Source organism: Macrosteles quadrilineatus, unplaced genomic scaffold (assembly GCF_028750875.1).
Source record: "Macrosteles quadrilineatus isolate MER2022 unplaced genomic scaffold, UCM_ALF_1.0 Scaffold_1__1_contigs__length_201487025, whole genome shotgun sequence".
Lineage (NCBI taxonomy): Eukaryota > Metazoa > Arthropoda > Insecta > Hemiptera > Cicadellidae > Macrosteles > Macrosteles quadrilineatus.
The window spans coordinates 17,964,551-17,979,208 of NW_026542594.1; the positions used below are offsets into that span (position 1 = coordinate 17,964,551).

At 40.2% G+C, this 14,658-nt stretch overlaps 1 protein-coding gene across 1 annotated transcript in view; it reads left to right on the forward strand.

The window, feature by feature from the left end:
• Window positions 1–14,658, forward strand: part of LOC129004474 (ubiquitin conjugation factor E4 A) — a 165,325-nt gene that overhangs the window by 123,538 nt on the left and 27,129 nt on the right. Inside the window, exon 12 of the mRNA XM_054433077.1 lies at window positions 4,756–4,915. Coding sequence (XP_054289052.1) covers window positions 4,756–4,915 — 160 coding nt within the window. The remainder of the gene's footprint in view (window positions 1–4,755; window positions 4,916–14,658) is intronic.

Below are 14,658 nucleotides of genomic sequence, written 5' to 3' on the forward strand. Positions count from 1 at the left end.
TGGCAATACTAGTATTATAGTCTAGTAAAATTATGATTTGACCTGGGCAAAATTGCTTCATAAGCCATTGAAATGGTATTCGACTCAATAAATGTTACTTTACAACATATCCAAAATCCAACAAAATCCGACCATGGGAAAGTGTCTAAAAATAAATTTTTAAATGGTTGCAGTTTGTTCTAGCCTTAAAATATTCGGTGAAAAAAGTGTTTTCATTTGAGCTATTGATCATTAAAATCGGACGTGTTATAGACAAGCTACAAACCCTAACACAATATTAAATTTAACTTTTTAGAAATAAGTTTTTATTAAAAGATGTATACCTCGGGTTGCTAATATGTCACCAAGTTCTTTCTTGTCTCAAATTAACTCAGTGGATGTTTGGCTTTAATTTAATGTTTCACTTAATAAAATCTGACAAATTTAAAATGAGTCATGAATCTTTATTTAACTGTAAATTATTTCTTTTACAAAATCGTTCTTTAGTTTAGGGCATTTATCCCCAATTCTAATAACTCCCAATAAGTAATCCATAGCTAAAACAAAAGTCAATAATGTTACTATTTATTTAAGACTGTAAAGATTTTTGGGAGCTATTTAGAATTGGGGATATATGTCTAAAACTAAAGACAAATTTTAAAAACAAATAATCTACTGTTAAATAAAGATTCATGACTCAATTATAATTCATCAGATTTTATTAAATGGTTAATAAAATTAAAGCCAAAGATTCACTGAGTAATTTGAGACCAGAATGAACTTTGTGACATATTAAAACCCCGAGATATAACATCTCTTAATAAAAAGTTATATCTAAAAAGTTAAATTAATTATTGTGTTAGGGTTCGTAGCTCGTTTCTAAATCATCATTAAATTTTAAATCATTGATTTTAATGATCAAAAGCTCAAATGTAAACCCTTTTATCACAGAATATTTTAAGGCTAGAACAAACTGCAAGCGTTTGTAAAAACTGGAGATATAAGAAAAATTATCTTAAAAAATGTTCAAACTACGAAACGTCCATAAGAAATGTTTGGGGGTACGACTCTTTGTTTTGTAGTCTTTTTGCATTGCCTGTTTTGATATGTTTACTGTTTCATACTATAGTATTCATGTTTACTGTTTCCTATAATAGTTATTTTTCAAATATTTGTTCAAACGTCTGAGAATAATGTCCTACTTGGTGAAAAAGTCGTACTACCATACAGTATCTGATATACCGCCAACCCTAGAGTGATTATTGAAAATGGTCCATTCTTCTTTTATGACCCATTGCGCAACTGTGGGTGTAAACAGAACGGACTGTCTTGTTGTACTTCTTGAGGGGAGTGCCAGATCAATGAATGTAAGAACATTGAAACAAAATGATAACAGTTATTCAAATAGTTTGTCCAAGAAAGCTTATTAAATTTAGTTCTTTTTTAGTAACTACTAGCTGAACCCGGCAGACGTTGTCTTGCCTTTGACTATTTATAATTTAAGTACCGTAACGTTTAATTGTCTTATTGTATATGAAGTGCTTATAACTAAATTAAAATACGTATGACAACTAATGAAACACATATAGTCCAAAGGATAACCGATTCTTTATTATTGCTCTTATATTAATGCTAGTGGGTCGACAATATTTTTGGTCTTTCTATTCGGCTCAATCACGTCCTGGTTGAAGTTCGTTCGCTTCGCTCACTCACCTTTAGGTTGGAGCTCGTTCGCTATGCTCACTCACCTTTAGGTTGGAGCTCGTTTGCTGCGCTCACTTGCCTTCAGGTTAGCTCGTTCGCTACGCTCACTTGCCTTCAGGTTAACTCGTTCGCTACGCTAACTCGCCTCCAGGTTGAAGTTTGTTCGCTACGCTCACTCACCTTTTGGTTGCAAATTAGCTGTTGTCATAAATGTAAAAGAAATAATAGTGCTGCACCCTGTTGGTAATCCTTGTAACTTTAATGCTATTGAACATCATAGAACAGAACCAACTTGTTTAATTGAAACAGCTGTTAAGATTCATTAATTCCATTTCTCATAAGGTTAACATGGGAAACTCCAGAGCCACTGGCGGAGCCGATTGGACGGATCACGAAATTGATGGTGTATAATAAACCTATTCCATGAAATTCTACACGTATGTACCAAGTTTCGTGGATATCGGTTCAGTGGTGTCTGAGTTTATCACTGCCAAACAAATATATATATATATATACAAACATCCTCTTTTATACTTATAGATGGAAACTAAAATGTACATACAAATATGTCCTTGTCGTTTTAATAAAGTCTTTTCTTGTATTTATTTGATATTTTAAGATCCAATCTGATATTTAATTTATGTATATGTGCTTTCCGTTATCCTATACCGCAAAAAGTCTTAAAACAAATTTCACAAAAATTTTAAATTTTGCCGCCATTTTGAATTTGATTTTGTAGTAATTTCCCATGGTCGGATTTTATTGGATTTTGGATATGTTATAAACCATAATTTTCTGTGTTGAATACCACTTCATCTGTGAAGAAATTTTGCCCAGGTTTAAGGGTAATTTGTTGTATTTTGCTTGGACTATTAAGAGCATACCGGATGGAATGGTTATGGTTGGTGTTAGAAAAAATAACAGCTTTATTTTTGAATATGTATAGCATGAGCAGCAAACTTTAAATTCGTCAAAAAAATTGTTTGAAGGATTTCTATAGCTTTCATTAATTAGTTACAATTAATACCACTGCAGGAAGAATAGTAAAGTTGGAGCTAAGCCTTTCTGAACTGTGAAAGACGTTTATTTGAATGAGTTCGCGAACTAGCATGGTAGGACTATGGGAACAGGGATTTATAGGGGGTTTTATTGGGTAAAAATTAGTTTTCCCATTTTTTACCCTAAAAACATAAAATTTAGCAGCTTCTTTCCAAATAATTTTGTGGAGCTTAAAAAAACAAATAATTTAAGCCCCATTCACACGGGGCGAGTTTACAAGCTACACGCCGGCTTTTTTACACGCAGCTAGTAAAATAGCTCAGTGTGAACGAAATACTCGCTCAAAAGCTGCTTGTAAAAAAGCTCTGGAGAAAGTTGACGCTGCCGCTACTTTACACGCCAACTCGCCAGCTTTTGAGCGAGTAGGCATGTAAAGTAGCCCAGTGTGAATACAGTTGCTTATACTTGTGCGCGTGTTATTCAAAGATGTTGGAGGATTCGGTTCAAGCTAGCTAATGAGCGAGTGGAAAAAGCATCGTGTGAACAACTACAAGCGCACTCGCCAACTCGCCGGCTTCTTACACGCCAGCGAGTAGCTTGTAAACTCGCACCGTGTGAACGAGCCTTTAGTATATTGCTGTGATTGCTGTGTCATTATGCACCACAGAGAAAATTCCAAAAAATTGTAAATTTAAAATTCCCATGTTATTCTTATGGAGAAAATTGTAAACTGTTGTAGTTTGCTTGGTTATAAGAAGATTTTGATCAAATTTAGAAATGGCATTCATTTTATACTAAACTATTAACATTTTACAAAAAATACCTTATTGCCCTCCCTGTTGCAGCAAACCTAAGTAGCGGTACTCGGAATAATTCACAACAAAACTAATGCTATTTAAATAGGGAATAAAAGTGATATTTTTAAGGAGACATTTTAGTGTAAATCCAATCAGGCAAATGGAAATTCGCTTAGTCTGCAGGTTCGCTGCGGCGGAGGTATTTTAGTCCAGGATGTCTTGTCCGTAACAATGGAATGGCCATTTGTTGTAATTTTCTAAAGTTACTACTTTATTGTTAATGGCATTTTTGTGATGTCGTAAATATAATTTGATTACCAAAAATTGTCCACATAAATCAAGGGTGAAGATTTAAAAACTACTAGCAGCAAAACCCAGCTTTGCCCGGGTAAAATTATACAATGCACAATAAGTGGTCATAGAATTAATCTTTTTTCTGTTTTTATACATGTACACATATCTTGGTACTATAAATTTATAAATATGTCAAATATTCTTTGAAGCACACATTTTCTTAAATTACAACTCAAATATTAATAGCAATGCTATTTATTATAAATATTACAAGACAAATAAATCTAAATTACAGATATTACTAAACATTTTGATTCTTTCAATATATATGTTGGACGCCTGCTCCATCTTCAAATTCTCAAGCAGATCTCCATTTTTTTTTTCGAGATCTTCTCAGACACATGCTTGTTGCCCTTAAAATTGAGCAAGTCAGTCTCGTTATTATCCAATTAACTACTAGGCTGTAAGGCTTAACTCATTTTTCTGACAATCTTTCAGCTAATGCTCTTATTAGTGTTTGAAAATCATTGCCTAGGATTCAGCAAACTGATGTTATCAAAGGAGTGAAAGATGCATTCCGGTTCTCACAAGCTGACATATACTTTCTTTTCTTTTCTTCTTCTGCATTTTTTATGACATTGTCATGAGGATTGGAAACATATGAGGGACCATCGGTGTCTACGACACGGATATCATTATGCAATTAAATTATCCAGCTGATCATAATGTAAACAAAACAAAAATGTTCTTTATAAGGATAACACGGAAACTTTAAAAGCCACTGGGACAGAGCCAAGGGACTTGTTCAAAACTGCAAGTCCAGTTTGCAAATCTATACACCTAGACGAACATTTTGGTAGATAGTATGTGGGGTTGAAAATTAAAAACAAAAAAGCCTTATTGTTCACAAAGTTTCATGTAGTGTATTAATAATATAGATAGATGCAACTATATATGACCTGACATATTTGTTCTGTTTTAGATTTGATAACATTTTGGGAACTAAGACCATCGAGTGCTTGGTTTACTTGAGCTCAGAGATTAAGAGCATATTTTGTCATGGGACAATGGTGGATAGAATTGCTGCCATGCTCAATTACTTTTTGCTGCATCTAGTTGGGCCAAAGAAGAAGAACTTTAAGGTAAATAGAAGACTGGTAATTTATGCCAAGGTTTTGTAACTTTTAAATTTAATGTGATAAAAGAATTTTGGATCATTCTTGGAATGTTTTTCTAAATATATTTGCTAATTTTGTTTGTGTCCTTTATTGCAACAGGCAAAGTTAGGGCCACTTGGCCCTTTCTTACACTTAACCTGCATTTGTTGCCGTTACACTGGTTTACATGCATGGCACAGTCAAGAAAATGTCTTAGAACTAAGGTTTAATTTAACATAATTTATGAAGTCTATTTCTCTGTATGGACACAGGTTTAATAGACAGTTTTTAAGCAATGCGTATAGCAGATGGTGTACGCATAGCGAGGCGTAAATTCGCCCAGTTCGCGCAGCTACGTCACGTGCGAGCTGAACGTGTTTTATTTTACCAAATCATATGTTTGTTTGTAATTTCCCAAAGACTTTCAAATGACATTCGTTACAAATTAGTATTGAATATTTAACACTATTTAGTGTTATATATCTGATATAGTGTTGTATCGTTGTATCCAATATTGAAATGGTGTTATACAGTACCTATATTAAACGGTAGTAGTCTGGAACAGTGGTCACCAATTATGTTAAATGGAGGTCCATTCCAAGTTTCTATAAAACTGTCACGGTCCGGACAAGTTGCCGGAGGGTCTGCACAATTTTCTTCTGCTAAAACTTCAGTGTTTCGTGTGCTGGTAGATGCAGAAAGCGGCATGCGTCAAATAGTGTCAACAACATCTCGTTTATTCTCAAATAACACGTTTCCTGCCTCAATCATGCATTCTTTGACTATATCTGCATCAGTAAACAGTTTCATATGTTTAGCGAGAGTCCACGAAATACGCAAAGAAGCCTCTGCACATCTTTCTTGGGCAGTCATTGTTCGATTTAATATCTGGGTACTAGCTAAGTAGTTCGAACGTAAACTCTCGATCTTAGACGTGCGAAGATCACTTCCAATTGGGTATTTTGTATCAAAAGGCTTGTGTTTAGTCTCAAAGTGTCCTTTAACATTTGAACTCTTGACAACAGATACCGTTTGTTGACATATCAAACACACAGGCACAGCTCCACTTTTGTTTGTAAGTATAAACAAATACTGGTCTGTCCACTCTGGTAAAAACCTATTTTCACTGTCTACTTTCCGCTTTTTGTTATCCATTGTATGTAATTCGCACTACACTTTTTGCATAACTAACACACGACAGGATGAATAATCAATGAGAGAACTAAACACCAAATTAGTAAACAAACAGACGACGCGACATCAACAGTGCTGACTACAGCCAGTGCGGGCGGCCTGGCGATGACGAGGTGACGTGGCCACTGGGTGGGCGAGTTCAATTAGCGATGGAGGGGAGGAAGCTTAAAGAAAAAGCCGGTGCATAGCATCGCTTATGCTCATAACGGCTGTTATCCAGCGCGGAGCGCGGCGAATTAACTATGTTTCGATAAAAATAGTTTTCTGGTATGAAATATTTTGATCTTTAATGGTTGGTAGCGATATATCTTTAGGTTCAAATAAAGATTAAATTCTCTAAAAGATAAAAATACATTAAAAAACACAGTTAGTGAATTCAAACTAACGGTCCGTAAAAAATTAGGCGGTGGTCCGGATCCGGACCGCAGTCCGCCATTTGGGGACCACTGGTCTAGAACATTTGATAGTGAGTACCTTTTAATAAAAAAACAGTAAAGCAGTAAATACTGCAACTATTATTTTTTTTTTTAAGGGAGAGGAGGGAAAATGCTTTTACGCACACAGGTAGCCAGCCTGTAGTGTGAGACTCCTGGATCTATCACAGACTACTCACTAAAAACCCCCTCTACTCTGTTGGACTCAGACCTGGAATTGTTTGTCACATTACTTCAAGTCAGGCCAACATATGACCTAAGCCCTCAGGGCTCTCACCGTTTTTGGCATTTAGATACTTCATGACCTACACCGCATCCCGGTCAAGGTCGAGCTTCTTGGCGCGGAGAATACCCTGGATGCAATGTGACACACAGGTCCAATTGTCCTCACCCTCCGTCATCATCGGTATGACCGTATCCACTGACAGCAGTCCTACTAACTGTTGAGCCTCCAGGTGGGGCCTTTCCCAACGCTGGCAGTGGAAAAAGGTATGTTCCACGTCATCGGGAATGCATGGACAGTATATGCAATCGGGTGACACGGCTTTGCCCATCTTGAACAGGTACGACCGGAAAAAGCCGTGACCCGTCAGAAATTGGGTGAGGAGTCCACCTCTTCGCACCGCCGATTAACCCAAGGTTGGACTTGCTGTATCAGTCGCCTGGTCCAGTGTCCTCGAGTCTCCTGTTTCCAGCTCTCCTGCCACAGCTGGTAGGTGCGGGTACGCTCCTTTGTTCGTGCCTGGTCCTCCCCACTGCGCTGATAAATTGCTTTTCTCTCCGCCGCCAAAAGTTTGACGGGGATGACTCCAGCAACCACCAGGACGGCGGGTTCGGACACTGTTCGGTAGGCGGATGCAACTCTTAGTGCTGCCTGACGCTGCACTCGGGCGAGCTGCATCCTATATACCTCCTTATTGACAGCGTCTGCTCACACCTCAGCACCGTACAAGAGTACGGACTGGACAGAAGACATTAACAGCCTTCTATGGCTGGACCGAGGCCCTCCAACATTGGCCATCAACCGGCTAAGAGAGGAGACTACCCTGGCGGCCTTGTCCGCCGTACGGAAAATCTGATCCCGCCAGCTAAGCTTGCTGTCCACCATAATCCCAAGGTAAATAAATAAATAAATAAAAATGCCTTTATTTACGAGCGTCTTTCAGTATAAGAACTGTTTTACAAAGTAACTCATGTCAATATAACTAACTTAAAAATATACAACGATTATTATACAAAACAAAATTATAAGCTATGTACAATATTTTACATCTTCTTTACTTTTATTTTGAAAGCCAGGACCCCCAGCTGTTTTAGGTCCAAGGGGAGATCATTGTACATCTTTGGGCCAAAGTAAGATAACCCTTTTCTACCCACTTCTAGTCTTACTTTTGGAATTTGGAGCAAGGCGTTTTGCCGGGTCACTTGTTGAGTCACCTCCCCACGTGCCACAAGCCTCTCTACTACTCTCTACTCAAGTACTTAGGCTCTTGCTGAACCAAGACCCGGTGGATGAGGCTACAAGTCTGCGCCCTGCAAACGGCACCCATTGACAGCAACCCCGCAGCATCCCGGAATGGGGATACGCGTTCACGCTTACAGATACCGTAAATGAAACGAATTGCGGAGTTCTGCACTTTTTGCAATCGGGACATCTCTTCCCTTGAGATGCTGTTGCCGTATGCAGGAAAAAAGTAATGGAGCACTGACAACACTAGTGACTGTACCAGCTGCAGCTTGGCTGTCTCTGGCAGGATGTTTTTGTACCGGTACAGACCACGCAGCCTTCCCAAAGCCACCTGGGAAACATAAGTGATGTGGTCCGAGAAAGTGAGGCCACTGTAAAGTACCACACCCAAGGTCTTGACGGTATCCCTCACCATTAGAGGGTTTCCTGCGATTTGAACGTGCATGTCTCCATTTGCGACTCTGTGAAGAGTAGTGGGTGTAGCAATATGAAGTATCATACATTTTTCAGAGTTCAATTTTAAACCATGTTTGCGTGACCACTCACTTATTCTCACCAGATCAGAGTTCACTCCTGCAAAAGCTTGATCAGCGGCCTGAATCTCATAGGAGAAATGCTATTGGCAGTCATCGGCATATGAATGCGCATTGCAGTGACTCACACATCTGGACAGATCTGCAGTGTACAGGGTAAACAAAATGGGCCCCAGACAGCTCCCCTGAGGCACTCCCCTTGATTTCTCTAGGGGAGGTGAGATATCGGTACACACCCTGGTAACTTGCATTCTGTTTTCCAGGTAAGATCTAAACCAAGCAACCGCATTGCAATGAAAACCAAAATGTTTCAATTTTGCTAGGAGCAAACCATGGCTTATGGAATCAAAGGCCTGTGAAAAATCAAGCATGACTACAGAGCTACACCTGCCCTCGCTCCTCGCTCCAAACAAGTCTGCAAACATATTCATCAATGCAGTACAAGTGCTATGGTTCTTTCTGAACCCTGATTGCAGTTTGGGGAGCAGATTCTCTGCATCTAAAAAATGCTGTTATTTGGCGTATTACTAATTTTTCCAGCACTTTGGACATAGCAGGCAAGACTGATATTGGCCTTAAATCATTAAAGTTTGAAGGAATCTGTTTTTTGGGCAATGGATGTACCATACTTTTCTTCCACGCGTGTGGAAATTCACTGTTTACAAGAGACATATTCATAAGGTGAGTTATTGCATCAATGGCATAAGGGCTGACGGCTTTTATCATTGCAATACTTATGTCATCAACACCGACAGTTCTAGAGGTAATTTCATTAATAGCTTCCCTCACTTCTGATACTGATATTTTTCTAAACTGGAATTTATTTACATCACGTGTATCCTATACTCTAATACGAGCAATGTTTGCTTGTATGTATGCTTGCTTGCTTGCAGAAAGATCTCGAAAACGGCTCCGACGATTTTCTTCAAATCTTGTAAATAGTTTATTTTTGGCCTAAAAACAAGTTTCATGCAGTTAGAACTGCCAACAAAAATCTAATTACGTAGAAAAACGAAACTGAAAGTCACATTTTTTTAACATTAGTCTTATGGGTTGCTAAGTAACCATGTTGGTTGAATTAAATAACAAGGAAAAGGTAAACAAAAGACTTGAAGTTGTAGCACGTGTTCATAATAAACCAACTACCCACAGTATACTAGCAAATTACAAATACAGTACAAAAGGAAAAACATCACTTGTTAATATTGAGCAAAGATTATACCAAAGATTGATTATACTTAAGATTACTCGAGACATTGTAGTCAAGGGTAGCAGTGCGAAGTCTAGGATCTGTTTATGACGAATACATTAAGGTATCTGCAATCCTAAAATGCTATGGGAAGGGAAGGAAACAGGTCCGTGACGTAGGAAGTAGTGAAGGAAGTAGTAAAGGCAATCATAAAATGCTATGGGAATAGAGGGAAACAGGTCCGTGACGTAGGAAGTGATGAAGGAAGTAGTAAATGCGAGCAGTCCGGAGTGTGGGGACTGTTTATGACGATAAGATTAGGGTATCTGCAATCCTAAAATGCTATGGGAAGGGAGGGAAACAGGTCCGTGACGTAGGAAGTGGTGAAGGAAGTAGTCAAGGCGAGCTGTCTGGAGTGTGGGAACTGTTATGACGATTAGATAAGGGTATGGGCTATCCTAAAATGCTCTGGGAAGGGAGGGAAACAGGTCCGCGACGAAGGAAGTAGTGACGGAAGTAGTCAATGCGAGTTGTCCGGAGTGTGGGAACTGTTTATGACGATTAGATTAAGGTATCTGCAATCTTTAAATGCAATGGGAAGGGAGGGAAACAGGTCCGCGACGTAGGATGTGGTGAAGGAAGTAGTCAAGGCGAGCTGTCCGGAGTGTGGGAACTGTTTATGACGATTAGATTAATGTATCTGCAATCTTTAAATGCAATGGGAAGGGAGGGAAACATGTTTGCGACGTAGGAAGTGGTGAAGGAAGTAGTAAAGGCGATTAGTATGGAGTGTGGGAACTGTTTATGACGATTAGATTAACGTTTCTGCAATTCTGAAATGCTATGGGAAGGGAGAAAAACAGGTCCGCTACGTTGGAAGTGGTGAAGGAAGTAGTCAAGGCGAGCTGTCCGGAGTGTGGGAACTGTTAATAACGATTAGATTAAGGTATCTACAATCTTAAAGTGCTATGGGAATGGAGGGAAACAGGTCTATGACGTAGGAAATGGTGTAGGACGTTGTAAAGGCGAGCCGTGTGGAGTTTGGGAACAGATTTATGTATCTCCGATACTAAGACTGCTTTCAGAGTGAACTAATGATTTTCTCCGAGCAAAGCTCGGTCACCAGGTACTCTTCATTATATAATCTAATCAAATCTGCATCTGCTTCAAAAAATGATCCCATTTTTACAAAAAATTAATTTATTTCACTGACCCTAAAATAATTTGGTAAACTATTTCTGCCCTTTCCTGCTACTATATCACTCTGTTTAAGGCATTTCGAAAAAGTTCTCATATCTTTACAATCTGCCAGTTTTTCTGAGAAAAAATTTCTTTTTGCTTTCTATACAGCCCCATTCAGTTTGTTTCTAACTTTTTTATAATCTACCCAATCGACATTCTGTCCCAAGCTTGAAAATTTCCTCCTTAATTTATTTTTTATTTTTGTTAACATAATGATTTCATTATTTCTCCAAGGTGCTTTTTTCTTTGTCACTCTCTTTGTTACTAGCGGCGCATGTTTATCATAAATATTTTTTATAGCAGAGCAAATGAAAGAATTTATTTGACTAGCATTGGTCATGTCCATTACTACTTCCCATTCGATATTCTGTAACATTGAAATTGCGTCTTCTATGTTAAAATTACAAAAATCTCTGTATGTTACAAACTTAACCATAGATTTATCTTTTTTTTACTTCTAATTCACAATAAACAAGTTCATGGTCAGTGATTTTCTTATTTCTATAGTCAAGTATAGCTGAAGTATCAATAACGCCACATCTCTTTAACTGCAATGATTTATTTGTAATAACATGATCAATCAAAGTACTTGAGATGTCAGTGACCCTAGTCATTTCAGTGATGTGCTGTATACTGTTATGGAAGCTTAGGTGACGTCAAAGAAATTTAGCTTCAGGGCAGAAGTTAGATAATAAATCTATCCCCTGGTTAATAAGTCCCCCAAACATACCACATAGTCCACCTGAACTGCTACATCCACAAACAATGCCCGAAGTAAGGAGCCAAGACAGGTGTAGCTCACATGCGGGGGTCTGTACACAAAGGCTACACACAGCTTGACACCCCTCACCCTGAGGATCAATGAGATAGATTCAATGCCTGGATCAACACTCGCCAAAGGGACCTGTTCAAAGACTATACCACATTTGATATAGGCAGCAACACCACCACCAGTTCCAACCGTGCGATCGGCTCTAAGGAGTGTATACTGTATTGATCAGCTTGTGGGCTTCACTCACCTTAATTTGTTAATCCAATTAAACAGAGTTGTACGCCAAGTAAATCAAAGTCAAAATCAGTTGTCAGTGCAGACATCTCCTCAAACCCTGTGTTGAGCGAGCGCATGTTCAAATGCGCAACGCACAGGCCCCTGCCAGCTCGTTTCCCGAAACCCCAGGGACGGCCGGCCTTGAACTCTCCTCCTGGGAAGGTTGAAAGCTCAGCACCCCGAAGCTCGAAAGCCCGAAAGCTCGGATCCGCCCCGAGAGCCACGGGATCCGCCTGGGGAATGCATTGTGACATCCTCTGGGACTCGACTATCCTCTCCATAGTGGCCCCATCCATGACGGAAGGTGGAGAGCGGGTGCCAAGTTTCTTGTTACAAGTTTGTAACCCAGGCCCCACGGATTGGAATCGATATCGTCCCTTAATGTCTCCCAGCAACTGCGTTTACTCCGGTTGGTGGCTCGACGAAGGGACCTCCTAGCCACCCTATAAGCATCCGACTTACGACGTCTGTCTACAGGTTCTCTGGCCCTGGTAGCAAGTCTTCTGGCTCTCAATGCTAACCGACGCAATTCCGCAATCTCGGCAGTCCACCAGTACACAGGTCGCTTATTGCACCGGGATCTCCTGCGAGGCATAGACTCATCGCAAGCCGAGACGATCAGTCCCATCATGGATGTAATTATCGTGTATATTATGGATGTGTTCTGTATCGTTTTCATTCTTAATATTTTAATCCCTGTTAAATTTTTTTAAATCTTTATCAATTGTTGTTACTCCTTGTTGTTGTTTTCTATAGTTTTTAATGATATATTCCTTTCAATTATTTGTGTTATTTCTATTGTTGATTGATTATCATCTCGAATATTAATATCTTGTAATATAATAATTTGTAATATAACGGGATTGTTATTTATTTATATTGTTATGTATTATATTGTTATTTATTAATATTGTTATTTATTTTTATTGTTATTTATTGTTGATTTTTCTATCGATTGTCTTATTGATTTTGTGTTTAGCTGGAAACTGTTTTTCGCTCATTTTCAAATGGCTCTGTCGTTGGTATGTATGTATAATGCACAATGTATAATGTAATCTTGTTAAACCCACTTGTAAAATGGTGTTTGCCGTTTAATAAAAATGAAAATGAAAATGAAATGAAATGAAATTAACGCCTCTGCGTGAGCCACGCTAGTTGCGGGGCGAACCACCGGTGTTCCTCGTAAGATGGCTTCATTGAATTTTGCCACGTCCAATTTTTTAATATTCCATCGAACGGGCACTTGACGAAACGCGGCTACTTGTCTCTGATGACCATCCAGGACATCAAAAATAATGTACTGGTGGTCACTGCCCGTGTAATCCTCCAAGACTCTCCAGGCTCTGATCCTTGGCAAAAGGGACTCAGATGCAAGGGTTATGTCTGGGATCGTTCCCCGCATCCCAGGGCGCCAGAAAGTTGGCGTGTTGCCCTCGTTGACGACGACGAGTCCGGCTCTGGCAGCAAAGTCCAGAATGTACTTGCCCCGGGAATTGGTGAGGGTCATTCCCCACTCGACAGCCCTAGCATTAAAATCCCCACCCACGACGACAAGTCCTGTGGTATTGCGCACACTCTCTTCCAGGCGGTCTATCTTCTCACAAAATTCTCAGATGGCCTCGTTGGGAGTGAGGTAGACACTAAAGTAATTGACATCCCGGCACCGAACCCAAACGAAACCTCGGCCCTTCGCGTGACGCCGTGCTTGTACTTTCGCTGCATTACGTGCCCAGAATGCAGCAGTACCAAGACTATCAGGGAACCAAAAAGATGGGTCCCTATCACGGTACTGGTACTGTTCGCTGACTAAGAGCGCGTCGACATCGTGTTCTAGGGCAAGCTGACATAGAAGTGCGTCAGCCGACCTGGATCGCTCAAGATTGCACTGAAGGATTCTTATCTTCTTGAAAGGGCTTTCGCTTGCTGTAGACCGAAGGCAGTTCTTGCTTCGGTCGGGTCCCTTGCAGTTTCGGGAGGAATGGCCGAAACAGAGGCATTTAAAACACCTCTTCACTTCCACTCTCCGTCTGAGCCTGCAGTTGACCCAGCTGACTCTCAGATGCTGGAGTGCCAGCACCTTAGTGGCATGTGCGTCTGCCATTTCGGCGACCGCCATCCGCTGCTGACTCCTATTTGGTTTTGTGAGCCACACCTTAAGAAAAGCCGTTTGCCCGCCAAGCTCGGGGACAGCTTTCTTCAGGGCCTCAACAACATCAACCTTAGTCGACACACAATCAATGTCTCGAACCTCGACTGATGTCTTTGGTTCAAGAGCACGGACGGTGCCCTGGCCTTCAACAGCTGCCTTCAGTTCCGGGTTCGTCTAATCGACCGTACAACCGTATCGGTCTGCTCTGGCTTAGCCTTGGCCTTAATTGCACCCAAGACCTCGGCAAAAGAACCTCAGGGGGGCTGAGGGCTTGACCAGGATTGCCTCCGTCCTGGGTTTTTTTGGCCGGGACTTTTTCGGAGCAGAGACCGAGCCGGGCCCAGTTTGAGCCACGCCGGTCGGCTGTGCCTTCACTGCCACATTCTTTATAGAGGCGACATCCGCCCGCCTCGATTGCCTCTTCTCCTTTCGGGAACGGCGTTTTTCTCACGCAGCCCCAGGTGTCTCTAC